Source organism: Gopherus flavomarginatus, chromosome 20 (genome assembly GCF_025201925.1).
Source record: "Gopherus flavomarginatus isolate rGopFla2 chromosome 20, rGopFla2.mat.asm, whole genome shotgun sequence".
In the NCBI taxonomy this organism is placed as follows: domain Eukaryota; kingdom Metazoa; phylum Chordata; order Testudines; family Testudinidae; genus Gopherus; species Gopherus flavomarginatus.
Genome location: NC_066636.1, coordinates 20,997,124 through 21,024,472, shown reverse-complemented (window position 1 = coordinate 21,024,472; position 27,349 = coordinate 20,997,124). Strand labels below are relative to the sequence as shown.

The 27,349-nt window shown below is 50.9% G+C and overlaps 1 protein-coding gene across 5 annotated transcripts; it reads right to left on the bottom strand.

Annotated features, from left to right (window-relative positions):
- Nucleotides 1-329: 329 nt before the first annotated feature.
- On the bottom strand, nt 330-27,219 carry PAQR6 (progestin and adipoQ receptor family member 6). Of its 5 annotated transcripts, none has more exons than XM_050929777.1 (9): nt 26,997-27,219; nt 15,907-16,107; nt 13,889-14,016; nt 11,565-11,770; nt 9,768-9,894; nt 6,177-6,273; nt 3,856-4,000; nt 2,853-3,154; nt 330-631 (listed from the first exon to the last, which is right to left on the bottom strand). In XM_050929777.1, the coding sequence occupies exons 2-8, from the start codon at nt 15,955-15,957 to the stop codon at nt 2,883-2,885; spliced, it is 1,026 nt and encodes a 341-aa protein (XP_050785734.1). In that variant the 5' UTR covers nt 15,958-16,107; nt 26,997-27,219; the 3' UTR covers nt 330-631; nt 2,853-2,882. The 5 variants fall into 5 exon arrangements, with proteins under 5 accessions (XP_050785734.1, XP_050785732.1, XP_050785733.1 ...); XM_050929775.1 differs by lacking the exon at nt 26,997-27,219 and adding an exon at nt 21,228-21,496; XM_050929776.1 differs by lacking the exon at nt 26,997-27,219 and adding an exon at nt 21,228-21,496 and having other exon boundaries at nt 330-594.
- Between the last annotated feature and the right edge of the window lie 130 nt (nt 27,220-27,349).

Sequence of the window (27,349 nt, the reverse complement as noted above, 5' to 3'; positions counted from 1 at the left end):
GGGCCGATTCCTAGCACCTGTCAGCTCTGCACAGCCCAGGAATAACTGTCACCCCGAGCCCAGGCTGGGTCAGTCGCTTTTTACCATCTCAAAACCTCAGCGTCTCCCCCCTTTACCTCTCCGGATGATTTGGCCTTGTTGCGAAGGCCCTATAAACACACACCGTAACCCTCTCAGCTACGTCCCTCCGGACTGATGGCGGTTGGGGGCTCTCCAGAACAAGACCCCCCACTGCTGGGCCCTAGGCACGTGGCGATCTCCAGCTGGGCAGCACACTGATTTCCCCGGGGCCGGATTCTGAGCGCTGTTAGCCCCTCCAGGGCCAGGCGGAGGTGTGAGTCGCAGTGCAGGGTAGACAGACTCGCGCTAGCTCGGCTCCAGCTAACCTCTGTCCACCCGGGCTGCGCAATCACAGAGTCCAGCTTGCCGCGTAGAAACTCTCAGGGAGGGATCTGGAGGCAGATTTTGGCCAGGGCATAAAGCTCAGCCAAGAGTCAATGCGACAGGAGAGCGGAAATGAGAAACGTGCCGCAGTGCGAACCCTCTACTGGCATCACCTGTGAGGGGACAATGGACTTCTCCTTGGACGGGTCACTGGGCGGGAGTCGAAAGAGAGATTTTATGCTCAGAGCTGGAAGGAAATTTAAAAATACACCATAAACCACACACACATGCCACAAAAATACACCATAAACAACACAACCAGACACACACAAAAATACAGCATAAACTGCATGCACACACATACACCCCACAAAAATACACCATAAACCACACACACACAAATACATCGTAAGCACCCCACAAAAATACACTGTAAACCACACAACCAAACACACAAAAATACACCGTAACCCCTCACACACACACACCACCCCACAAAAATACACTGTAAACCACACACACAAATATACACCGGAAACCACGTGTGCACACACAAATATACCGTAACCGCCCATACAATACACCACCCCACAAAAATACACCGTCAACCACACACACACCATAACACTCTCTCACACACACACAACCCCACAGTAAACTCTACACACACACACACACACACACACACACACACACACACACACACACACACACAAATACACTGGAAACCACAACACTCACTCTCTCTCTCTCTCAGCCAGGCTTAATATAATCTAGATTTGAATCCAGCATGCTCCCACACCAAAACTAGCCCTGTTGTAAAAGACAAATCTTCACCACATTCCCCCTGCCCCAGCCTGGTTTTCACGTCAGCCCCTCCTGACTAGGGCTGTCAACCCTCCAGGATTGCCCTGGACTCTCCGGGAATTAAAGATGACTCTTTCGTTCAAGACTACATCATGTGATGAACCCCCCACCCCACTCCCAGGGACACATCCCTGACAGCGCAGAAGAGCCCTGGGTCACCCAGGGTGGGAGGCACCAACCAGGCTTCTCCTGACATCAGTTGGTGAAAAAGGAACATGCGAGTGGAGGACTGGATTCACCTCGGTCCATAGACCCGCCAAGCTCCTTGCCCACGGGACCCTCTCCACGCCCGATCCACAGATACGGCCCCCGGCTAGGAGCCGGGCTGTTTAGTTCAAGCTGCAGTGGCTCTGGTGGCTGGTGCCCCAGGGCATCAGCTGGCACATTGGCATCAAGCTCCTCCCCTTGGGGATGCAGGACAGCGCAGGTGAGACATTAGCAGGCTGGCGGGGCCGGCAGAGAGCCCATGCGGCTCTGCGGTTAGTGAGCGGAGCTACTGGGAGGTGGTGGTGGGCGGTTAGTGACCAAGGCCAGCAGCTAGTTAGATAAACTCAGGGGAGCCCAAAATACAGGCCCAGGGTGAAGGCCAACCTACGAAATTTACATCCCCAGTTGCCCCAGGAAAGAGGATGATTATCAGCATGTTGTGGTTGTAGCTGTGCCTGTCCCTCCCCAGCGACTTTTGTGAGCTTATGCAAACATCAGGGCCCCGTGCATGGAGGTTTCTAGCCGGCTAAGTGGGGTCCCTGCTTGGCCTCTCATTCGAGCATCTCCAAGGGCTTTGGGCAGGGCGGACAAGCAGTATTAGCCTGGTTACAGATGGGGAAACTGAGGCGCAGAGCAGGGAGTGACTTGTCCCAAGGTCACACACTGAGTCAGTGCAAGAGTTGGGAACTGACCCAGGAGTCCCGGCTGCCAGTCCTCTGCTCTATCCACTAGGACCAGGCTCCCTTACAGAACTGGCAATACAACCCAGGAGTCCTGGTTCCTAAGCCCCTTGCTCTAGCCATAAAAATCGCACTCCCCAGAGTTAGGAATAGAACCCAGAAGTCCTGCTAATGTGCCTCTCATCTTGTCTCTGGCCAGTAATAAAGTCAAGCTGCCCCATTCCAGTTTGGATTTCAAGCCATCCAGGGGCTAGAAGGGGACAGCATCAGCCCTGAGGTTCGGCTCAGGGGAAAACCCTGGATCACACCCAGTTCCCAAATCCAAACAGTCAAAAGCATCTCCGGAGGCCTCCTGTCACTGGTGTCACACTAGCGGCCCACGTCTGCGGCCTCACGGGAGGACAGCTGCAGTCACAGGAGGTCAGAGCAGGGGATCAGGAGTCAGGACGCCCGGGTTCTTCTCCCAGCTCTAGGGGAGTATGGGCTATTGGTGAGAGCTGGATCTAGGGCTGGAGGCTCAGCCCGAGGTTTGAGCACCCCCACTTCAGGGAACGTTCGTCTGGGAACCTTGTGACAAAGGCACAGGACGGCCCCTCCCCCATGGAGCCGTCTTGAGGTATGAGAGGTGGATCCCACCAGGCACTGACACACACACACTCTAGGGTCCCGTCTCCCTTCAGCCCTCTCTGGGCCCAGACCCCAAGCCGCCCTCACCTGCTGTTCCTGGGGGCGGGTGGGTGGGCATCACTGCTCCTTGGGACGGCCCGCCTCGGGCACGGTGCTCTGCAGGATGGAGGAGCCGCCCGGCCAGCGTAGCAGGGCCACAGTGAAACCCCCGATGATGAGCAGGTTCCCCAGCAGGGCCAGGCTGACGGTGCCGAAGGTGGCGGAGAAGGCGGGCGCCGGGGCCTGGGTGCTCAGCCAGGCCTGCCGTGAGCGCACGTCCGACAGGACAGCCTCCAGCTGGAAGTGTGTGCCCACCACTGCACAGATGTGGAACAGCTGGTGGCTGTGCCCTGCCGAGAGATAAGCGCAGGGGAGAGATCACCACTCTGGGTAACACTCACTGGGGCAGGGAGGGGCAGGTGGGGTGGGGGAAGGGACCTGCCTAGTGGGAAGTGGGTGTGGGGGGGATGCAGGAAGGGGCTGAGCTGATGGCGGGGGGCTAAGGGTTAGAAAGGGGCTGATGGGGGTCTTGGACCTGGGAGAGGAAGGCGGGGAAAGGGAAGAGAGAGAGGCCAAGAAAACATCCCTCCCTGCTTTTGCAGCTGGCTCCAGGCTCTAAAGGGCCTTTTTGCACCTGGCCTGCCCCCACACCCAACTCCCAGGGATTCACCCCATAGGTAGATAAGTGATGGGCAAGCTGGTGGACAGAGTCACTCCAGATCTAGACACCGGGACAGGAGGGTCCAGTGCTGGGCTCCTGAGCATGGCTGGGTCTGCAGCGTGCAGGCAACTGGGGTAGCTGGGGGGTGAGGCATGGTCAGGCACCTCGCCCTCCATGTGGAGCAGGTCACAGGCCTCCTGGAATCCCCAGCGAGCAACCAGGGGCAGAACGGGACGAGCGGGGGGCTGAGGCCGCAGGAGGGGTGAAGCCATCACAGTGCGACATGCCCTGCTGGCTCTGGTCGACTGGCCTTGCGACAGGGCGTCGAGACACACGGACGTGGCTCCTGCAGAGTGGGCTGGGGTACAGGAGCCGGGTTCCCCCCCTTACCAATGTAGTCAAAGCGCCCAGGCGCCAGGCGTTCTGGCAGGTGGGAGGCAAAGAGGAAGCCGGTGAGCAGGGCAAAGAAGAGGTGGTAGAAGTAACCCGCGGTGGCATCATTCCAGGTGCAGCCGTCCCCGACGCAGAACAGAAGCTGCAGGGAAAACAGGGATGGGGTGGGAGAGAGGAGAAGTAGTTGTAGGGAAGACAAGTGAGGACCCCGGGGTTCTAACCTGGCTGTGGGAGTGTGCTCTAGTGGTTACACTGGTGGTCAGGACTCCTGGGTTCTCTTCCTGGCTCTAGCCATGTGATCTAGTGGTTAGAACATGGACCTATAGGAGACAGGACTCCTGGGTTCCACGCTCAGCTATCCTGCTGATGCCGTTGAGCAAGTCACTTCCCTCCCCCACCTCAGTTTCCCCTTCTGTCAAAGCAGGACAGGAACACCTCAGCGAGAAGCCGTGAGGATGAATTAGTAATGTTCGCCTTCCTTTGTATCATTACTTGTCATTTATAGCTTGGAGCTGTCTAGAGGCCCCAGCAGCGATCGGGGCCAGACACGGGACGTACCCACAGAAAGGGTTTGTAGTGTAATTAGTCGAGACAGGGAGGGGAAACTGAGGCACTCAGAGGGGGACGATCAGCCAGCAGGTTTAGTAGCAGGGCTGGGAATAGAACCTAGCAATCCTGACTGCAAACCTCAAGGCTCTATCTCCACCCTGCCTACCTTACATCACTGAGCATTTTCCCAAAGCAGGGCCTAACTCTTTAGGTCCCATTCCGGCAACTGCATTGCCCCAGGCAGACCCCCGAGTCCCCCAGAAGCCAGTGTGGGTCAGCCTGGGAAATGCAGCACCCCGGGGTGGGTCATCAGACATTCAGACACAACAAATCCTGCGTCTTAGCAGGGGGGTTAGACTAGACCCCCCCCCTTGTGATTCCTTCTAACCCTACAGTTCTAGGATCAGCAGCAAGGGTCAAACCTGGGACGTAGGGATTGAAAAGCACAACCCTTTGCCAACTGAGCTTGGAGACCCAGCTCTGCTAGCCAGTGCTGTAGCCGGCCCATCATCTCAGTGGTCCAGCCCCACGGAAGGGATAGAGCCCCACATTAGCTCCATCTCCCCTACAAGCGCTACAGCTGTGCCCCTATAGTGTAGACATTTGCGACAGCCACGAAAAGGTTTTTCCCCTCTTCACTGTAGTAAATCCACCCCCTTGAGTGGCAGTAGCTATCGACGGCAGAATTCTTCCAGCACCCTAGCAGTGCTACACCAGGCTTAATGGGGAGGAGGTGACTTTTCTGCACCCCCTGACTCTGACCGACATAACTAGGTCGACCTACGTTTCAGGCGTAGATCAGACCCAGGTGTGGATTATGGCAGCAGATCCAGGAGCAGGAAGGCCTCAATTCCCCACCCCTGTATCCCGCAGCACCAAGAGCTGCTCCGCCTTGCTGTTGTATTCCACCCACCCAGCCCACGCCCTCTGCAACACAGCCACTGCCTGCTAGCGCTGGGAGCAAATAAAAAGCCTGAGCGGTTCCTTCCCGCTGAGGTTGAGTCACATCCTGCATTGCTGAGGAAAACAAGCCACGGAAGCCGTTATTGTTTGCATCGCTGGCCAGAACCCTGCAGGAGGCATTAAAGAGACACTCCCTTTTTAAAAACTGCTAATGTCTTCCTGGAAACGCCTTCTCCTGGGTTCCAACCGCTCTCCAGAGTCCGACGCCTCACTGGCTCTCCCGCAGCCTCCCAGTGGGGACAGGGACAACATTTGCCACAGCAATCTGCAGTTTGCCCCCACCCCCAACTCAAGACACCTCAGAGGGACTGATCTGAAAACAAACAGTGCTGAGCCCCTGCTCTTAGGAAGTCAGGACTCTTCCAGGGGTCTCACAGTGCACATCCAGAAGTCACGGTTATGGGGATAGCGCCTAGAAGCCCCAGTTCTGGACTAGGATGCAAACGAAACAAAAACAGGAACAAAAAGACATCCTGCCCCCAAAGAGCAAACAAAACAAATCTAGTCCCTTTTGGAAAAAAATTGGCCTTAATCTCTCTGTACCTCAATTTCCCCATCTGTAAAATGGGGGAGAAAATGCTTCCTTTCTTCCACCCTTTGTCTATTTAGAGTGTCAGCTCTATGGGGTAGTGGCTTTGCAGCATCCACTGCAATGGGACCCAATCTTAGGTGAGGTCCCTAGGAGCTACTGGTGTACAGTAATCCTGGACTAAGTTCTTTGCATCAAGGGCTGTATCTTCATAAATTTCCCTACAGAGCCTAGGGCAAGGGAGCCCCACCCCAAATGGCTCCTGAAATGGACTTACCCTATAAAACAGCGGGATATTGTCATAGACAAAGGGATACACAAAGGCCGTTGTCCGTAAAACCTTGCTCAGCCGGGGACACTCCAATTCCGGGAAACTGGGAATCACACAGGGAGAGATCTGGATTAAGAGCTGCGCAGTCACTAAGGGCTGCCCATGAGCTTCACTAAACTCAGTTCTGGAAAGGATGCTGAAACCAAACCAAATCTTCCCCCTTTTACCAGTGCCTTGGTTTATTAGCGCAGATTATTAGAGCAATCATCACAAGTCAATTACTACAAAGGAACCTTCGCACACTGAAGCCGGGATTGATTTTTCAAAGGAGATGAAGGTCTTGTCTACATAGCCATTGACAATTGCAGAATAAACTATCCTGTAACCGCTCCAGGGTGGGCACTCGATTCCAGTGCAAAGGTGATTTAATTCTGGAGTAATTACTCTGCTTTGGAAGCACACTAATTATTCTGTAACAAAAGTGTCTTTTAGTCCATATTACTGTGTGGACACCAGATTATCCTGGAACAGCTACTGCCTAATAGTTTATTCTGCAATGGCTATTCTGATCAGGGTCCCTACTGGCCTCAGACACCAAACTCCCTCCAATTGAGGGTCTAACTTCTTAGAGCCACCTTTGAAAATCCAAGCCTGAGTGATTAACAGCAGAGAGCAGGATGAAATTCATGTTAGACTGAAATGTTAATTTACTGTTTGCAAGTCGCTCAGCTTGGAAAATGCACAGACTGGTCAGCTTAATGTTTTTTCTTCCTAGTGAATTTCACCCCAAGATGCATTTGCAAGCCAGGCAGGGGAATTTTTGTTTCTAGTCAATTTCCCTTTCAAGATGATCTCATGCACTTGAAGGCAACCAGGGAATTTGGTTGGAGATATATAGCGGAATATTTATCATCACTCTTAAGGTTTTGTAAAAATTGGATGGCTTTTTTTGTGTTTTAAAACAAAAACAAAAAACAAAACAAAAAACTAATGAAGGGAGTCAAAAACAACATGACAGCATCCCATTCATTGTAGTTAGTATGATCCCAACCAAATCCAGAATGATGCTTGATTTCCTCTCCCCTTCCCACTCCCAGAAGTGTGTGTAGTTTGATTACAAGTTAAGTCTGCACCGAGAATGCGGTGACAATAAGTCACAATTGTTGCCGAGTCCTGCTGCATTCTTGCATAACAGCACTTGGACACCATTCCTGATCATTTCTGTTTCAAGTTATGGTGGAAAATATGCTCATAAAAAAAAAGAAAGAAATTGTAACTTTCTAAAATAGAATGGCAACGTCAAAACTCCTTTCTCAGCAGATCTGTGGGCAGGCAGCGTTGTCTCTGCCGACTTCAATGGCAAAAATAAAGCTATGCTGCTTAGAACTCCTCCTATAGCCCTGCACAGCACCATTAACTGCAGAGCCAGCTGGATTTTATTCCTCTTTCTGTAGCAGCAGATTTGCTTGCTAGTTCCAATCAGCTATATAAACCCAGGGAAGGCAGTTGGACTGCATGTGGGTTCCTGATGGCACAACATGGACCTGAAAGATTTTTATTATTAGTGACAATGTATGAAAAGGAGAAGCAACAGCCAGAACATCCTTGTTTTCGCCAGCGAATAAAAAGAGATTTGATCTGGAGTAACTGAGAGGCAAGAACCCCCCAGCTCTACACAGGACCATTCCCACAGTCACATTTCAGACTAGAACTTCCCCTTCAAATTAAAAAATGCTTCATTTCCCAGCTTCGGGACTGAGGCCCAATGACCTGGCGGGAGCAGCAGCTGCTCTCGTCAATTTCAAGAGCAGACCAGCAGCAAGGGAAGATTAAGAAGAGAGCTGGAAGGGGGAGCAACCTGGGAAAGCAGGAGGTCTTAGCCCTACAGTAAATAACAACACTTCCCTCCAGCTGCATAAAGCAGGAGAGATACTGACCCGCTTGTTGCACTGTTTTTACTTGGAAGACTGTCATGGCCCAGAAATTTAACCAATACTTATTTATTTCCACATCCTCTGAGCTGTTTAGTTCCTTGCAGGTGACACACTTTGCACCTCTCCCTGCTGCTTTCTATCCATGGATCTCAATGTGCTTTGCACATCCATCTGGTCAACGATTTCAGAAGTTGCCACTGTCTGGGTGCCTGGCTAGAGATGCCCTGGGGCTGTATTTTCAGACAGCTCCCACAGACTCCAGCTGGGGCTCGGACTGCCCAGAGATTCTGCAAATGAAGCCCCTTTGGGTTTCTGAAACCAGTTGCCACTTTTTTGAAAATCTTGGACATTCAATTCTCACCACACCCCTCTGGGGTATGTAGAATTATTTATCCATCCAGGGTATGTACACACTGCATTGTGAACCCACACCGGTGAGACAGCTTCGTGGACTGTTTCCAAGCCCATGTCTGAGCGTCCACACTGCAGTGGAAACCCAGGTTTACAATTGCTGGACCAAGGTCTCACAGCCGTGCTAATGCATCCACACTGCACTGTGCCGACCTTCTGACTCGGGTCTGCCGTTTGAGCTGCACCCACACTGCAAAAATGACAGGGTTGGACCCGAGTCCTTGCTGAGCTGAGTCAGATTGATGTGTGTGTGTGGATGGAAGAGGGGACTAGGGCTCAACCTGAGTCAGAGCCCAGGCTTAGCCTGCAGTGAGGATAGACCCATGACTGGGGGATGGGGGAGGCTGAGATATAGGAAATGGAAGTGATCACAAGGTCCGGCAGTGAGAGAGTAGCTCAGTAGGGAATAGAACCCAGGAGTCCAGGTCAGACACCCTATCCGCTGCTCTCACCACTAGATGCCAATTCTCATGCTACCTGGGTACTGGCTCCCTTTAAGGACTGAATGGTTATGACTCTACAGAGGGATTTGTTTGATCAGCATTTGAAATGAAGGCACCTGCTTCCAACAGAACAGATGATACAATAGGCTGGGACTTTATCCTCTGCCTGAAGCAACCCGAGTGAAAGCAGCCAGGGCAGGAGAACCAGCGTCCAGTCTCAGAGTGGATGACCTGACGAAGAGCTGTGCACAAGCTTGAAAGAGTCTCTCTCTCACCAACAGAAGTTGGTCCAATCAAATATATTATTTCGTCCACCCTGTCTGTCAGTGGACAGAACCAGACATTTCAGACAGGTGCAAGAATAGTTATGGACTAACCTGCTCACCACATGGGGATGTTTCCCAGACCCTTGTCAGCTAGAGGTTGGCTTATGACCTGAAAGATTGAAGCCCCATGTCCATTGTTTTTATCCTATGTCATGTAACCATAGATTGTTCTCTTGGCTTCAGTGGCATCTTGTGGCAAGGAGTTCCACAGGCCAACGCGGCACTGCATTCAAAACAAACTTGTGAAATTATGCACGAGTCCCACTCAGTGCAGCCCCTGCTGAAATCAGCAAGGGTTGTATGGGTGTTAGGTGTGGAATAATTTGCCTCACAAGCTAATAGGACAGATCTGCTGACTGACTGGGGTGTTAGTGTATTATGCACAAAGAAACAGATGCAAGGAGGCTTTGCAGAGCAGACAAATGGATAACGCCCTGATATTTTGCATAATATGTTCTTGGTACTGCATAGATCCTTACATACCGGGAGTAACAAGACAGACTGGTGCAGATAAATGAGTTAAAAGCAGCCATTGGTACAAAGTAATGGTGTAAAGTGCTGTTAACCCAACGGTCTGGCATCGCATAGGCTCCATATGTGAAAGCACAGCCTATAACACAAACACACTACATTATGGGATGGCATTGATAAAAGACTCCAGCTCACAATTCTGCTAGTCCAGGAGTGGCCAACCTATGGCTCTGGAACCACCTGCGGCTCTTCTGAAGTTTATACAAGGCTCCTTGTATAGGCACCGACTCCAGGGCTCGAGCTACAGGCGCCAACTTTCCAATGTGCCAAGGGTGCTCACTGCTCAACGCCTGGCTCTGCCCCAGACCCTGCCCCCACTCCGCCCCTTCCCACCCCCTCCCCTGAGCCTGCCGTGCCCTCACTCCTTCCCCTCCCTCCCCCCAGCCTCCTGCCCGTCACAAACAGGTGATTGGGAGGTGCTGATCGGTGGGGGTGCCGGTGGGTGGGAGGCACTGGGGGGGGGAGCTGATGAGGGGCTGCTGATGTATTACTGTGGCTCTTTGGCAATGTACATTGGTAAATTCTGGCTTCTTCTCAGGCTCAGGTTGGCCATCCCAGTGCTAGTCGCTTAGCGGCAGGGAAACCAGCGAACTTTATGAAACCACCTTTGGGAGCTTAATAGAGCTGGGCGGAGATTTTCAACTGAAACATTTTTTTTTGGCAACAACAAGAAGAAGTGGATTCAGTGACACCAAAAATGCCCGTCCTGTCGCATTGTTTCGGTTGGGACGAGACGCCAACGAACAATCAAAAGTTCCGTTTCAACGTTTTCTGAAACGAAACATTTCAATCTGCTTATTTCAAAGTTTTACTTCCATTTTTAGGTGGTTGTTTTCTTTAAACCATTAAAAAACATGCTCAGAAAAACAGAACAAAATGCTCCATTGAATTAAATGCTTCATTCAACCCAAAATGGAATGCTTTGGATTTTCTGATTCATGGGGAGTTCCATTTTTAATTTAATTTTTCTTCCAGAATGGCCAGTGAATAAAAAAAATTAGAAAAAAATCTGTTATTTTCCCTGCTTTAGACTTCAGGCTGTTGGCAAAACCTAGTCCAGAGAGAACTCACTCCCCAAACTGAAATCGATCAGTTGTTCCAGAGGCTTTAGGGCAGTACCACACTGAGAAGTCAGACTGGCTCTGGCCGATCGACCTGGGGAGCAGATTCCAGAGCCCAGGGGACATGAAGCGATCTGAGAGGGGAGCCAGCTGGGCGTGCATCTCAGAGCTCTCAACCAAAGACAGGAGAGAGTCTGTATTTCTCACTGTGGTGAGATTTCCTAATCAGGGGCAGATCTCCCATGAGTGTAAATTGGTGTCACTTGAAGTCAATGGGGCTGTGCTGATTAGGGTGACCAGATGTCCCGATTTTCTAGGGACAGTCCCGATTTTCTAGGGACAGTCCCGATTTTGGGTCTTTTCCTTATATAGGCTCCTATTACCCCCACCCCGTCCCAATTTTTCACATTTGCTGTCTGGTTGCCCTAGTGCTGATTTACAGCAGTCGAGAGTGTAGCCTGGGAAGCTGCCTGACTGACCCAGAAGGAGAAGTGCACTCCCAAAGGCCAGGCTGTTAAACAGAGCTGCACCTGACCCAGGACCGTGGATCCAACTGGTGAGGGCATCCGGATTCCAGAGCTGAATTCTGTGTCTCGAGCCCCTCCCTAGATACAGGCCCAGAGACCCTCTGGCCTCGTCTTTAACTCGCTGCCGCTGGCCGCTTGCCACATGGCAGCTCTGGACTTACCCAGGCTGTAGAGGCTGAGGGCGCCATAGTCAAAGAAGTAGCAGATGTGGCGGGCGTGGGTGGACATGGTGCTGAAGGTGTGGGCACAGCTGGAGGTGAAGGGGTACAGGCAGACCAGCAGCATGTAGACGAGGAAAGGCCAGTTGTAGGCATCTCTGCAGAAATCCAGGGAGGAAGAGAGCACCAGGAACCGCCACACAAAATACCTGAGAGATCAAACAGGCACAAATGGGGATGGTGCATCACAAGGATGATAGCGCCCCCCCCCCAGACGTTAATAGGTCTGGGCCAACTTCCCACACCCTCTGAGCTTAGGAACCGGGAACCAGACCTCTGGAGTTTCTAGATCAAGCTCTGCAGCATTGTCATTTCAGTTCTCACATGCTGAAACTGAGGCAGAGATGAAGAGAACAGAACAGGATTCCTGGTTCCCCATACCCCCCTGCCCTAGAGACCATTCCCTGATTCCCAGCCCCCTATTCTAGTCACTAGGTCCTCGTTCCTTTGGAGAGCTGGGAATGGAACCCAGGAGTCCTGACGCCTGCTCTACTCACTAGACACTGCTCCTTCAAGGGATGTGTACACAGCACCTAAAGACCCCCAGCTGGCCCGTGCCAGTCGACTGAGACTCGCGGGGTAGGGCTATTTGATTGCAATGTTCGCTTCCAGGCTAGGCAGAACGCCAGGCTCCAGGACCCTGTGGGGTGGAGGGGGGGGGGGTCTCAGAGCCCAGGCTCCAGCCCAAGCACTGCAATGAGACAGCCCTGCGTAGACCCCTGGTTCCCAAACTTTAGTAGCTCATATCACTTTGATTAAGCCTCCTGCACGTTTCATCACGGAGAACCAGACAGGAAACAGCAGGAAGCCAACCCAAATAAAGAGTTTCTCCCACAAGTATTTGGGTCTTGAGCAGTCCAGGCAAACAACGCACAACTACAACAAAGCTTAAACTTGTTCTGCCAGGAAGTCATGGTCACAGGGATCAGGCTGCCAGCCCCCACAGGGGCTGGAGTGACCAGATATCCCAATTTGATAGGGACAGTCCTGATTTTTGGGTCTTTTTCTTATATAGGATCCTATTGCCCTCCACCTCCATCCTGATATTTCACACTTGCTGTCTGGTCACCTTAGGGACAGGTCTGTCTGTCCTCACAGAATTTTTTTCTGAGAACCCCCTGATACATTTAGCAAACCCCTAAGGGCTCACAAACCCCAGTTTGGTGTAGACCAAGCCCCAGGAGTGCAAGTCGGCTGGCACGGGCCAGCCAGGGGGGTTTCTTTCACCCTCAGAGGCCGAAGACTGGAACCCCAGACTAATGACTCCCAGTCCCCTGGTCTGGCCACTAGACCACCCTGCTTCCTTTGCTGGAATGGGTTCCTTGAAGGGCTAACAGCTGCTTGGGGACCCAGCTGTCGTTTCTTCATATTGACTATTGGGCAAAGAGCAGTCAGCCCAACAGGAAGAGGTGGGGCAAACAATCAGCTGGTTTGAATTTTGAGCTCGAGCAGTTTCTTAACGGGATGACCTGAGAGGGCTGCCTGCAACAGCCTGGACTGGCCTCTATTGACCCAGGAGGACCCTTTCAGTCCCGTCTCCTCTGTAACAATGTGCAAGCCTTGGGCAGTAGATTGGCAACCGTCCACCAAGGCCCGTGCCACAGCAGCGAAAGGCAGGTAGCAGTGAAGAGCTGGGTGGCAAAACAGTTTTTCCATCCCCATGAAAGTTCAAGAAAGCAAAGAAATTCCCATTCGGAAATGGGACGAAAAGTAAAAAAAAAGTTTCATCCAGGTCAATGATTTTGATGATTTTCACGCGCGTTGTTTTGATGAGCAGTGGTTTTCTTATTTTAGTTGGCTTTACATCTAAACAAAGAGTCACTTTGATCCGGAAAACCCCCAATTTTTCATTTTGAAGAGGCTGAAACAAAACATTCCATTGAAACCGCCCTTTTCCCCCATGATGAGTTTCAACCCATCGGCTTTTTCCGACAGAGATGAGTTTAGCTGAAAGATCCCCCCCAGTTCTCACAGGTATCTCCATTCATAGAATCATAGAATATCAGGGTTGGAAGGGTTCTCAGGAGGTATCTAGTCCAACCCCTTGCTCAACGCAGGACCAATCCCCAGACAGATTTTTGCCCTGAATCCCTAAATGGCCCCCTCACAACACTGGGTTTAGCAGACCAATGCTCAAACCACTGAGCTCCCTGCCCCCCCACTGAATGTGTCCGTGCCCCCAGGAAGCCACGCTCCCCGGCAGGACGAGCATCTCCCCACGGCTGAGGAGTCGAGCTTCATGTGGTGCAGCCCAACCAGTCACTTACCAGGTCGGGAGGAAGTGGGTCCAGATATTGACAGTCTCGTTGGTCATTTGGAAGGAGCTCAGGATGCAGTCCAAGGCAGAGCTCTTTGGATGGCGGTAGCCGGATATGATGCCATCCTCCCAGAAGATCTGCCCAGGGAGAAAATTCACATCAGGTCAGAGGGAACCACAAGGAGGCATTATTTCATCCCTTAATGAGTGAAATCCACTTTGGGACATCCCTATACAGTATCTCCAAATGCTTTCCACAGGAGGTCAGTATCAACAGCCCATTGTACAGATGGGGAAACAGACACAGGGTGGAGCAGTGACTTGCCCAAGGTCGCCCAGTGGGTCAGTGGCAGAGCTGGGAAGAGAACCCAGGTCTCCCACCCCCCAGGGCAGAGTCCTATCCATCGCCCCCCACAGCACGGGGAGTTTGTCTCTGGACCAGGAGCAGAATCAGGGTCCCTCTCTTTCATTGGGGGATTTTCCACGTAGGCTTCTGTGCTGGGAGCTGCACGGAGATCCCTTTGGAGGAGAGAAGCAGGGCCATCCTTGATGCAACAATCTGTCCTGGAATCACCGCCGAGTGGGAGAGGCAGGGCTGGGATTCCGGGAACAGAGCCTGACTTATGCTCACTGTTCAGAAAGTTCAGCCAGGGGCAGGGGACCTGACCCGCCACCCACCCAGCCTGTCCTCACGACTCAGAGTCATTTCACTCACTGCACGTTATGCTGGGGAAGCGCTGATCTCATCCCAAAGACAAGTGGGCCAGATCCTCTACTGTTGTAAATCAGGGTCTAGGCTGACCCCAGCTGGAGATTTGGCCCAGTGATGCCAATGGAGTGGCATCCATTTACACCAGCTACATGGGATCTGGCCCCATTGGCTCCAATGGATCTGGACAGACTTATGCCCACTGGGGACAAGATCCTGAATACGGAGGACACAAAAATCGGAACAAGCAGACTGATAGGAGAAAGACGGCAAAACGCTGTTCTGTTCAAATCAGTAATTTACTAAGTGTGCGTGCAGGTGTTTTAGAAGTGGGAGTGGTCCTGCTGAATAGGGATGGGGGGGTAACGACTGTCCTCCTTTAAAGAGATTTTATTATTTGTATCACAGTAGCACCCCAGAGCCCTAGGCATGAACCAGGACCCCCATGGCGTTAGGAGCTGTACAAAGAGAATAATAAATCAGTCGCTGGTACCACCACATCACAGAACAGCCTTATAAATATATAAATAAAAGCCTCAGGAAGTTAACATGGGCTTTTTAAAGCCTTTGCCACTGGTTGCCTCCCAGGTCTGTCTCTTTCATTGACCTCGTGCCCTGATTCTCCCAGGTCTATCCCAACAGGGCTGTGTTGACTTCAGTGGTATAACTCCACATATACCCCTGCTCTAACTTCATGGGGGTCCCTCCTAGCTATTTATACCCCGGCAGGGGAGAGACAAACGAGGCCCTGTGTGTGCTGAATTGTTTTCCATCCTGGATAAATTAATCGCAACTTTCTCCAGGTGAATCTTGTTTTGTCTACTGCTCCCATAGCTGATCCCTTTAGTATGGCACGCGCGTGTCCTCCGTGGTATTTGCAACTTGGCCCCCTTTGGTAGCGTGTGAATTTCATTTAACATGCCTTCCCCATACCACCTACAAAGATGCTAAATAAAACCAGAACTAACCCTGGTCCCTGCACTCCATCCCCACTCACTTGATCTCCCCACTCCTAAGTCAACAGATTGCTTGATATATCAGTACACTCCATATTGTATGCACCAATTACATGGAGCCCCCCAAAGCTCCGTGTTGTAATATAGGGTTCAACTGCAATATATTATTTAGCCACTAGATGGCTCCCATATGCAGTAGAGAGCTCCTGGCTGGGGAATGCGGTTGCCTGGTCAACAAAGGAGACAAAGCTGGGGCTCGTTCTGTGTGGAAGGTTGCCTGTTTGAATCTAGTTCCTGCTTAGAGACAGACCGGAATTGCACAGATCAAGACACGGGATTGGGGTGAAGTGGGACAATACTCACACGAGGTACTTGGTGAACCCTGAATATCTGAGGCAACTTTATCGTCAGCATTTTAGGTCAGAGGAGGGCGGGGGAATAAATATTAAAGGTGCAGGTGGCTTGGCCTTCAGGAGAGCAGCAGTGAAGCCCTCAGAGCCTCTAACTCTCCTATGTGGCTTCGCTCTTCTCTAGCCCCTTGTTAGAGGGTTGAACACTGGCATCCTAGAAAGACATTGCAAATAAAAGGGGAGAGAAAGCAAAATAATTATCCTTGCACAGCAACACAGAGAGAATATACAGTCAGCTTGCATCTGGAACTGTGGACTAGGGCTCAGCACGTCCCAGGTGCTCTCCAAACACAGCAACAGCAGCATCCCCTGCCCCGAAGAGTCCGAAAGATCTCACAAGCAGGAAAGATTCTAGCTGCTCGGAAGCTGCAATTGCTTGGATTTCGCAGTGTTGGATTGGCTTAGCAATGTCAGGAGATTTCATGAAAAAAAATCACAGATTCAGGGTTTGTTTGATTTGCCAGCTGGTTTCCGAGCATCCGTGGTGCTCTCACCTCATGATTTTAAGCTCTTTTTTAGTGCCCTGGCCACTTCCAGGGATTCTCACCACAACATTTTTGGTGGCCTCAGAGTGTGGTCACCAACTCTTGCTGGTGGCCACTCTGACAAACCCTCTCTCTGTCACTTCAGCAAGGACCCAACCCGGGCAAGGTAGGTCCGGAGCTTGCGTCCCAGGCTCTCTGTGCCCCAGCTGGGCTGGAGCAGGGGAGCTTCCCAGGGGACTAAACACCACAGCTGCCTCAACTGACAAGAACCACCTCTGGTGCTACACACACAGGCCCCATGTGTCCCCAGGAGTGCTGCTGAACGTCCCCTAGGAGGGTGCATGGTGCAGGACGCCGATCCCTGCTGGCAACCCCAAGCTCTGCCCAGGCATTGGAGGCTGTCACGGCTGCAAAAAAATCTGCTGGTGGCCGCCTTTGAGAAACGCTGCGCTGGATGGACCATGCAACATCTGGTAAAGGAACCAGGACTAGAAGGGAACATCTGCATCTCTTCGCCTTTTCTCCAGTTACTCATATTGATGGCAGGTGTTTGAACGAAGAAGGGAGCTGGGGTTGAGACTAGAACCCAAAATCCCTGCTCTCAGTTTTGGCAACGTGGTCCAATGGTTAGAGCAAAGGGCTGGGAGCCAGGACTCATTGACTCTGGGAAGCAGCATTCGCTAGTGGATAGATCAGCAGACTGGGAGCAAGGCTCCGGGGGCTCTATTCCCAGCTCTCTCGTGGACTCACTGCACAGCTTTGGACAGGTCACTGAGGCATTGCTCTGTTCATGTTGCAAGGTCTAACTGCGTGAGGCACCTAAAACTTCAGTTCCTAAGTCCCATTCACTTTCAATGAGACTTCAGCACCTCACCCAGTTAGGCCGTGCAACATGAGCAGAACAATGTCCAAGTACCTTTAAAAAAGACATCTGGGGCTTAGCCCCTCTGTGCTTCATCCCCATCCATAAAACGAGGGTGATTCTCATTGGTATTGCAGTAGCACTTAGCAGCCCTACTCATGGACCAGGAATAGGTGCTGTCAAGTCCCAGAACACAGCCAGCCCCTGCCTCAAAGGCTGTACAATCAAAGTACCAAACAAGAAACTCGTCACGCAGACGGGATTATCATCATTCTGTCTTTTGCCAGACTGGTCCATTTAGGCTGCAGACCTTTTGGGGCAAGGACTGTCTCGCTCTGTGTTGTCTGTGCAGCACCTGATGTGATGGAGCCCTGAGCTCAGCTGGGTGCTCCAGGTCATCACAGGTCACAAATGGCCTCTGGAAAGACCTAGCATAATTTTGCCTCAGATTGCGCCGTCTGCCAGATGCATGACGATAAAGGGAGCTCAACGAGCCTCCAAAAAAATTGACGGATGTTAGAAATCAACGTTGCCTTGTTTGGCTCGAGTTTCCCCGACTCCCCAGGGGGAGCACGGCCCTATCCTGCCAAAAGAACAGCAGCAAAAAAAAAAAAAAAATCAACTTCCCCTCCCTCCCCTTTGCTAGAAATCAATCCTCCTTTGTCAGTTTCACACAAGGCTTCCATTGAAGGCCAGCCATCTGCATCACGTGACTCCCAAAGGGTCAGGAGCAAGCAGCAGAAGCCAAGGTGAAAGTTAGTTGGGGCTCCAAATTGAGATACCCACCAACTGCAGCTGGGTTCAGAAAGATCTGACTCTGGATCAGCCCCTTGCTGTTTGCTCAGCATTCAGTGCTTTGTCCAAGACGACAAGCAGATCTCCTTGTCCCCGACTCCGAGTGTATCAGCCTGTATCTATTGCTGCTGCGTCTCTAGCCTCTCCCCATCCATCGAGTTCACTCCTGGGCATTGCTGTATGTCACTCTGAACAGCATTAGCCAACCGAGACTCATCAGACCATTTGAGGAGAGGAGGAGAGGGAGGGCAGAGCCAGATTTGAAAGATTTAACATCTTGAAGATTTGCTTTGATTATTATTTTTGTCAACCTAGTGCCTAAGAGCCCTAGTCAGGACCTCATGGTGCTAGGGGCTGTACAAACACAGACCCAAAAAAGACCCAAACACCTTCTGATCTAAGTCAGAAAGACAAAGCGACAACAGATGGAGTCAGACGGAGTACAAGGCGAAAGTGATCAGCCCACCAAGGCATAACCATTGCCAAGTTTCCTGTAGGCATCCCAGCTAAGGAGAGTTTTCACATTCCAAGTTTAGAGTCATCCAGTCGGAAACCTCATCTTTCCTAGGGTCAGACTGGCCCTGCTCAGGTGCCTGGTCAGAAGGGAGAAAAGTGAAAGGAATCTTTGAACTCAATTCCTTTGGGCCGGGGGCCCATCCACTCCCTCTCTGTCTTTGACTGGGCCCCTCCCACTCCACATACTCACAACAGCCTCCTAGCTCACCTCCTTCCCTACCTGGGGGTGGGCTGCAGGGGAAAACGCCCGAGGGCCAGAGAAGAACCCAAAAGAGACAGCAGCAGGGGCCAGTGGATAGAGCACGGGAGCTGGGAGTGAGAGCTCCCACTCAACTGACTTCCCCTTAGATGGCCCTTTTGTTAAACAGGTAACGAGCCCCAGCTCCCAGGTGGCAGCGCGGCATGATTCACTAGTGTTCGAAAACAGCTCCAGGGTTCTTGGCTGGAAGATTTCGTAGGCGGAAAGGCAAGTTCTGGCAAACATCAGACAAACCCTGCGATGCGGAGGAGTAAGATGCTTGTGAGAAGGGTGATACTCTGACTACGTTGGTAATTATGACTCCCGCCGCTGAGGGAACTAACAGAGTGCCTCATATTCTTGATCAGTTTATTCTCACAAAAAGCAGTATCAGTCCCATTTTACAAATGGGGAAACTGAGGAAGAGAACGATTAAGGCCCAGAACCTAATAGGTAAACCTGAATACCTTCAAGGATCTGGGCCTAACTGACTTACCTGAGGTCACATGAGGAGCCAGGAATCAAACAGAAAATTTCTTATCTATGTGTCATAAGTTCTTATACTGCTGCCCATCACCATAGCCTCTGGGCACCTTCCATATAAAATCAGTATCAATAGCCAAGTCTGTAGTGGACTTTATGGAGCCTCTGGCATGTCCTCCTTCTTGGTAAAACCCTGAGCCCCAATCCAGTGCTGTACCCCAAGACCACCCTTCCTACCATCGGCACCTGAATGAGGGGCATAATCCCCTTTGCAGATGGGCAAATGGAGGAGCAGTATCTGCATGACAGCAGACCCTAACTACCTCCCATACCCCAGCCTTGCCTGTTCGACAATTTAGGAGGAAAGAAGCCAAGGGATCGATTTTAAAATGTGTTGGGAAATGAAGCCTTATAAAGAAACTTCTCTGCACCAGATACTGCTAAGCACTCAGCAACTTTCCGTATTCAAAGCACTTTGCAATCATCAGTGAATAAAGTCTCACCCCTGCCAGGCAATAAGACTGCCTCACGCTCACCCAGGATAGTGCTTTATCAGCCGAGCGCTTCGCAGCCATCACACCGCTAAAACCTCCCCGAGTCTGAGGGGAGCTGTGGGGCCTCCATTTTACAGCTGAGGAAACGGAGGTGCGGAAAGGGGACACCACGTGCCACTGGTCGAGCTAGGAAGAGAACCTGGGAGTCCTGATTCAGAGTCCCCTAAAGCCCCAGCAGCCGTCATTAATCCTCCTGGGTCAGACCCACCGCTGAGGGGGAGGCCTGTGAGTGCTGCAAAGAAGGGCCCAGGGATAGGGGTGCTAGCCTGGGACTGAGGATGCCTGGGTTAAATTCCCTGCTCCGCCACCAACTCCTTGTGTGACCTTTGGCAAGTCACTTAGTCCCTGTGCCGCAGCACCCCCTTGTGCCTGGACATAGCAGTGCAGGGGACTTTGCTTCTAGCGCCCCATGTCACTGCTTCCTTGGCCTCAACCGTGTCCTGACTCTCCCAAGGTCTGGCCCTCCAGCCAGCTCGCTGAAAAGTTCAATCCCTTTCTGGGGTAACAAAAAGTCCAAGTAAATCTCTGAATGAGCAGCTCCTCCCCTCGACTCTTGAACCTGCTTGCGGCGTTTCTCCTATGCTGCTACCTCCAGGCAGGTTTCCCCTCCACGGGCCTTTCTAGGGACACTAGCAGCTTCCCTCTGGGCTCTCCCTGCTCCTTTCAGGGCCCCTCCAGAGGCATCCAGCCGGCTCCGTATGGGTCTCTTTCCAGCTGGCTTCCTGGGCCCCCTCCTTGACTGAGTTCACAGCTCTGTTTAAGGAGCCCTCGCTGATTCCGCTCCCCCCTCCCCTAGACACAGGTGGGGTCAGTCATTATAATTAAAGTCTCCTTCACATCCAGCTAGGGTCACTCCGGAGATTGAGGGACAGCTGCTAGCTCATGGCCCGGCTGGGCCCAGCTGGCCTTAAAGGTCCAGCCGGCCTGTACAAGGGGGATCATAGCACTGCCCTACTGCTCAAGAGCTCTGTGAGGATAAATTGATTCAAGACTGTGAGGCTTTCGGCTACTAAGTAATGGGAGCCAGATAAGTACTGTAGCTAGATTGACTACAATGTAACTATGCCAGTTTACACCAGCAAGGATCTGGTCCCGTTCCACAGATGGGGAAATTGAGGCACAGTATTTGGGGTAGGGGGAAGAGAGAGAGGACAAATCAGAAGCAGAAACCAGGACTCCTGCCTCCCTGTCCTCCAACAGACAATCCTCAAGCAGGCGGGTGGCTCCCTTTGCACAGTGTATTAACACGGAAAGGGGAAGGGAAAAAAAATAAAAAAATCAGCCAGCTGGTGACCATACTATAGCTAATGGTAAAGCCAGAGAGCAGAAGAAATGCCAAACCTGGTCCAGCGAAGGTAGAAGGGAGTTCCCCAGCCGTTGCTACCGCTTCATGGTATCTGCTTGGAGCTCAGCGCTCGCTGCATCGGAAGGGACCCTTCCAACTATTCCACTGTTGTGTGTTTTCTCTCTTTTTTTAGCCACATTCCTTGGCAGAGCACATGGAAAGCAGCCAAGGGCTCCCTCCCATGACAGCTCCAGCCTATTGGTGGAGGGGGAAGAAAAGGCCTCTTTGAGAGGCTGGGATCAGGAGACAACGGAGTCAACAAAAAGGAGCTTTTGTACTGGAAATATCCCATTATTCCCCCTGCCCTTTAAATTTTAGTCTTAAAACATCCACTGCAGAGACTGCAAAGCCATCGAGTGCCCTCCCTTCTGGAGAGGCCTCTCCCAGCTAAGAGCGTTAGCCTCCAGAGTATAAACTCCCAATCCCTAGTGTCTGTCCGGGGCATTCCATACCCCACTTCTGGGTTCCCTCCCATCCAGCAGACAGGGTCCCGCAGGGCACGGTTCACCAGCGGGGCATTATTGTAAAGACTCTCGCCCCCAGCTGTGCACATGCAGCTCAGAACCTCGCCGCATGAAAGAGGAACCGTTTCTCACCATCACCGAATCCAGAGTGTCCTTTGGTGACATCATCATGGTCAGATATCCCATAACGCTTGCCCTAAAGGATTTCTGGAGTGCTTTGCAAACTGGGCTGTGACATTAATCATCATGCTCTCAATGCTTATCTTGCTCCTCCACCCCCGTTTATAAAGGGTTAATATACAATTAATAGACCTTACCCGAATGCTTCAGACAGGAGTACGGCCCAGATCCTCACCGTATTTAGGATCCTAACTTCCACTGATTTCAGGGGAAGCCTAAATATTTGAGCCTAAATATCTTGGGTCACCATTAAACCAAGCTGGCATGGCTGAGATCAAGTTGAAGAACGGTAGAGGTGGAGTTTAAGTGGGGAGGATGCTGCAGTGATCTGTTAGGGCCCAGCTGTAGATCACACCCTTCATCATTAGCTAGAAGAAAGTCACCTGCAGAGAGATTCAAGTTCAGAGGTGGCTGCAAATTGGGAGGAGCCGTATGCCCAAGCGAGGACAAAGAAATAATACAGAAAGACCTAAACTACAATTATTAGTGACTTTCACTTAGACTAACCAGAGCTTCTCTACCAAGTGAGTTCTTGCATGGCCAGCCAGGGCGTGAATCTAGAGTGCACCAGCTGGCCATGCAGTAACGGCCGGTGCAGTCGCTGTGACTGCACCGTGAACGTCCCTGAGCGCAGCGTGGCATATGCCTGCTTGAGAAATGCAACACGCTAAGCTGCACTCTAGGACTTCAGCAGTGTCCGCATGGGAAGTTACTGTGTGGCAAGCTGGCGTGTTACAGATTTGCCTGCTGCCTTGCCGTGCATTATCCTGCCATGTAGATAGATCTTTCGGCTCCACAGACACACTTGTCACTTGTGAAAAATTCCGCCCCTCCCCCAGTCCCTGATTCAGCAAAGCACTTGCTTAACATTAAGCGTGCACGTAAGTTCCTCCCTATTTCACCAATGCATTTAGGCGTATTTCTCATGCCCCACTAATTGGTCTGTGTGATCTACAACGGATAACGCACCCTATGATCCCTTTTGGTGGTCAACGTGGGGATTAGAATGGCGGTACAGGAACCAGACAAGAACAGCTGGGAACAAGAAAAGTTGCACTCCCGTGTTTAGTTGCAAACCGTGCTCGACAAGGAGCTGTCAAAGGAAAGGGATGGTCTGGGTTTAAAATATGGCACTAGTGTTTGCTGGAAGCTGCCCAAGACTCGAAAGCAGATAGTGTGAGAAACTGTAGAGGATGCTGAAGGGAATTGCAAGAATGATCCAATGTCTGGAAAACCTGCCTTGCACTGAAAGACTTGAATAGACCGAGCTCCTTTATGTTCTCAAAGAGAAGATCAAGAGGTGACTTAAACATGGTGCATAAGTACCTCCACATAGGGACAAGACACCAGATCATTGACGGCTCTTTAGCGAAAAGGTACCACAAGATCCAATGGCCAGCAACTAAAGCTAGAAACCATCAAAGGATGCCAGCATGTAGCAGTGAGTGTAATTAACCATTAGAAGTTTCCCAAGAGACGTGCATGGATTCTCCATCACTTGGAGGCTCTCTCTGGAGCGACAGCCCCTCTAGCTCCCCCGCAAGATACGGGCTGGATGCAGGACTCATTAGCTGCCATGCTCTGGGCGATGTTATGCAGGAACTCAGACTAGATTGTTCACAATGGTCCTTTCTGGTCTTGAACATCCATGAACTTCAACCACAAACTGCATTTTTGAGAGCGCTGCAGAACTAGTGCCTGGTTCACGTCCTTCAGCTCAGAGCATCTGAGCCTCATCTTGCCACCCACTCAAGCAGAGGGCAGCCATGGGGGGATGAGCATTCAGGCTCTGGCACAGCAGGAATTGAAGCTAAAAGGAGGCTGGATTTTAAAAACAAACCCTCTCCACCCTGATCCTTTCGGCTAGGATGAATTTCCATAAAGCCAACCATGGGATGCCATACGAGGCATTTCAAACAGGCCTCACGTAACGTTAAGCATGTTATCAGGAGGCTGCAGCTCCTTCTTTAATCCACCTACAGCATGGGTCGAGCTAAGAATCATGTTAAATGTGTCCCTCAAATCCAATTGATTATTTATATTCAAGTAGAGCCAATTGTCCCATTGTGCTAGGGGCTGTACAGACAAAGACTCTGCCTAGAAGAGCTTACAATTTAAATAGCCCAGGCAAATGAAGACTGAGAGGGGAAACCGAGGCACAGAGGGACGTGATTTGTCCAAGGACACTCAGCAGGTCAGTGGCAGAACAGGGAACCCAGGTCTCCTGACTTACTGGCTGATGGGATGCTCTATCCACTGAACCACGCTGCTATCCTCTGTCAAGCTCTGCTCGACACCTACGCTCGATAAGAGTTTGGCATCCGGCGTGCCGAGACTGCTGTTTATATAAATCACCCTCATATCAGGGCCATGTGTAACCGCCCCTACACATGGTTGCCTCTTGCCAGGCAAGCTCTTTGGGGCAGGGACTCATTTTGTAATGGGCATACAACTGCTAGCACATGGAGCCCTCCCCCTCCATTTGGGCTTTCAGGCATAATCGCTATACAAATAATAAATAGCCACGTGGATTTCAGAAGAGAGCGTATGACAAGAGAGTGGCAGAACCAATGACAGAAACCCAGGAGGCTCAGTGCCCCGGTAAACATGACAATCAGATCAAGAAACACTGCAAGTGAGCTAGCTAAGACTGTAACTAAGGCTTTCCTGAGAGAGCAGTGAAATCCTAAATCCACTGATGTCAATAGGCGAGGCTCATGATGTCCCATAAAAATACGGCTTCCCCTCTCCCACCTTCCCATGAGCACAGACATGAGGCGCTCAGATACTATGATCGTGAGTACCGGAGAAGAACCTCTTTGGAACAGAATTCTAACCGGAGCGATGCGATAAGCCCATGGCACCGGAAGGGACCCCTGACCCAAATATCACCAGCCAAGTTACTCCAGGGAGATGGGCGGGAAGGCAGCCATCCAGGGCACAGCAAACAAAACCCCCTCTTGTTGCTTTGCAGCAGGATCTGGGTCAGTCGAACAGGGGCTCGCTATCTGTATGTAGCTAAAGCCTTGGTGCTGGGTGGAGGATGTTTCCCAAGAAGCCGTGTATTAATGGGGCAGTTGGCATATCCAGAGTGCCAGTCTTTGAGCCATTTAATACCTCGCATTGTCTCAGTGTGATTGGTCCAAACCAACAGAGACATTTTAAAACTTGGGCGCTGCAGGAGCTGTCCCCGATTGCCCCCTCTTGGCACAGCCATTTAGAAACAGGGCACGTTTCGTTTCTCTCTGAAAAGCTGCTGCCTAGCCTATTGTTCTGAAAGGAAATGGAAGGCCTGGTTCTCCTTTGCACTAAGGCCCCTTTATACCACTGGCAGCATAAAGCAGCCTTAAAGATTGACATCTGTGCCCACTTCAGAGGCCCCTGCCAGAGCCTCTTAAATGGGCCCGACTGTGATCGAGAAGCAGGCCCTAAGGCAGCCATGGAAGATATTTAAAAACTGAGGTCAAGATTTTCCAGTGTTTGTGATTTCGGGAGCCCAACTTAGCCCAACTTCTTTAAGGTGTGTGTCATCAGAAGCTGAATGCTCAGCTTCTGTCTGAACATCAGGCCCCTTCCAGATGGGTCAAGCTCTCTCTGTCAGCCCCATCCTGCTGCATGCCTGGTAATATTACTTCCCTGAAAGCAAATAGCCTGAGGAAACTGGATTTTTATTACTATTACAGCTGAGAGCAGGGCCCCAGCGTGTTAGATGCTGCCCAGGCATGGTGAGGAAGAGCCTCTGTCCTGCTCTAACTAGACTAAGCAAAGGCAATATCATTATCTCCATTTCACAGATAGGGAAACAGAGGCAGCGAGATATGGATGGGCTTACTGAAGGAAAGAGATCCCAGCCAGTCTGTGGCAGACTTGGGAACAGAGCCCATGATGCCAACTCCCAGCAATGTGCTTTAACCATAAATTCAAGTTTGGCTAAAAGCTGACAACCGTCCTCCTTAAAGGTACAACCACAGGTCAGCTCTGAACCCCACGTTCTCAGGGCTTGGGATGAAGGCGGCGACCCATGGGGGAAAGGCTACATTCCAGATGTGCTCGAACATATGTAGGCACCATGCAAAGAAACTTGAGCAGAGATCCAGTCTCCCAGGGCACAACTGATCCCCTCTGCCCCCCAGCTATCAAGTCACTAGTCCAGAGCAGCCTCAAAAAAACCACCAGAGATGGAGTTCTAGCCACCTCCCTGGGAGCACTATGGCTCAGGGTCTTCTCAACCTTTTCAGGTTGCCTCTGAATCGAGTGGAAGCTGCTGGGATGGCAAACACTAGTGACAATTTGACCAAGTGGAAACAACCCTTCCCCGCTTCCCAATTTCTTTCATGACACCGCTAGGGTCATGCACTGATTGCAGAAATACCAGTCTAACAGATCTCACTGTAGGACAGCTTTCCCTACTATCTGACCTTAGATCCTTTGATTTATTTCAGCCCATTACTCATCGCTCAAGCTGGTTGAAAATTTTTTTCCACCCCTGGCAAGCAGATGAAAAATTTTCATTATACTTCTAAACAAAATTTTCATTTCAAACCAACCTGTTTCCTCAACTTTTGAAAAGCTTGAGTGACTGAGTTGAGAAGCATTTTTCCCTTTGGCCACTCTGGAACTTTTTTGAAGTTGGGAGAACTTTTGGAAAAGTTAGAGGAAGAAAAAAAGTGACACACACAAACCTGGATATTATTCTTTTAAGTGTAGTTAGGGGGGTGGACAAAAAATTGAGAATTCTTCAGTTTTCAAAAAAATTGAGATGAAAAAAATCAATTTGAAATGAAACATTCCCTTAGAAAAATTCAGTCGAAAATATTTAGCCACAAAAACTATTAGTTTGACAAAACCCCATTCTTTGTCAATAATTTTCAGCTTTCTTCCTAGCGCATGCAGGTGCTACTTACAATAAACCTTAGGTCTAATGTACATCGGAGACCAAAGCTCCCATTTGGTACAGCTGAAGTGTTCCATTATTATAGGAGATTGGTGCTAGGCACTGTACAAAGAGAGACGGTCCCTTGTTTCCTAAAGACTGTTCACAATCTAAACAACTGCGTAAGCCCCAATCAATGGGAATTTCACAATGGCCAGGTTGACCAAGAGTCCCACACTAATACTTACAGGATGAGGTATTCAGCCTTTTCATTCTAGGTTGCGGGTTTGGATCAGTAATGACTCAAGAACTTGTCGCCACCCATCGTTTTTCTTCGGGAAGGCAGCACAAGCTTTTCACACTGTTGCATCTGTTCTGCGGCTAAAGGACTTGAGTCCCACGGCTGTGTGTCTGGTAACTTTCACAAGCATCTAATTCATCAGCTAATGCAAAGACAGCAGACTCAGGAGAAAGAGGGACGCTCAATCTCACCGGTGACAGCACAATGGCTCATGACATGCCAGGAGCCAATCTAATGAAAGGCAATTTCCTGGCTAGGCAGAACGTGTGCCACGAACTCCCATCTGCGTCTCTGAAGTCA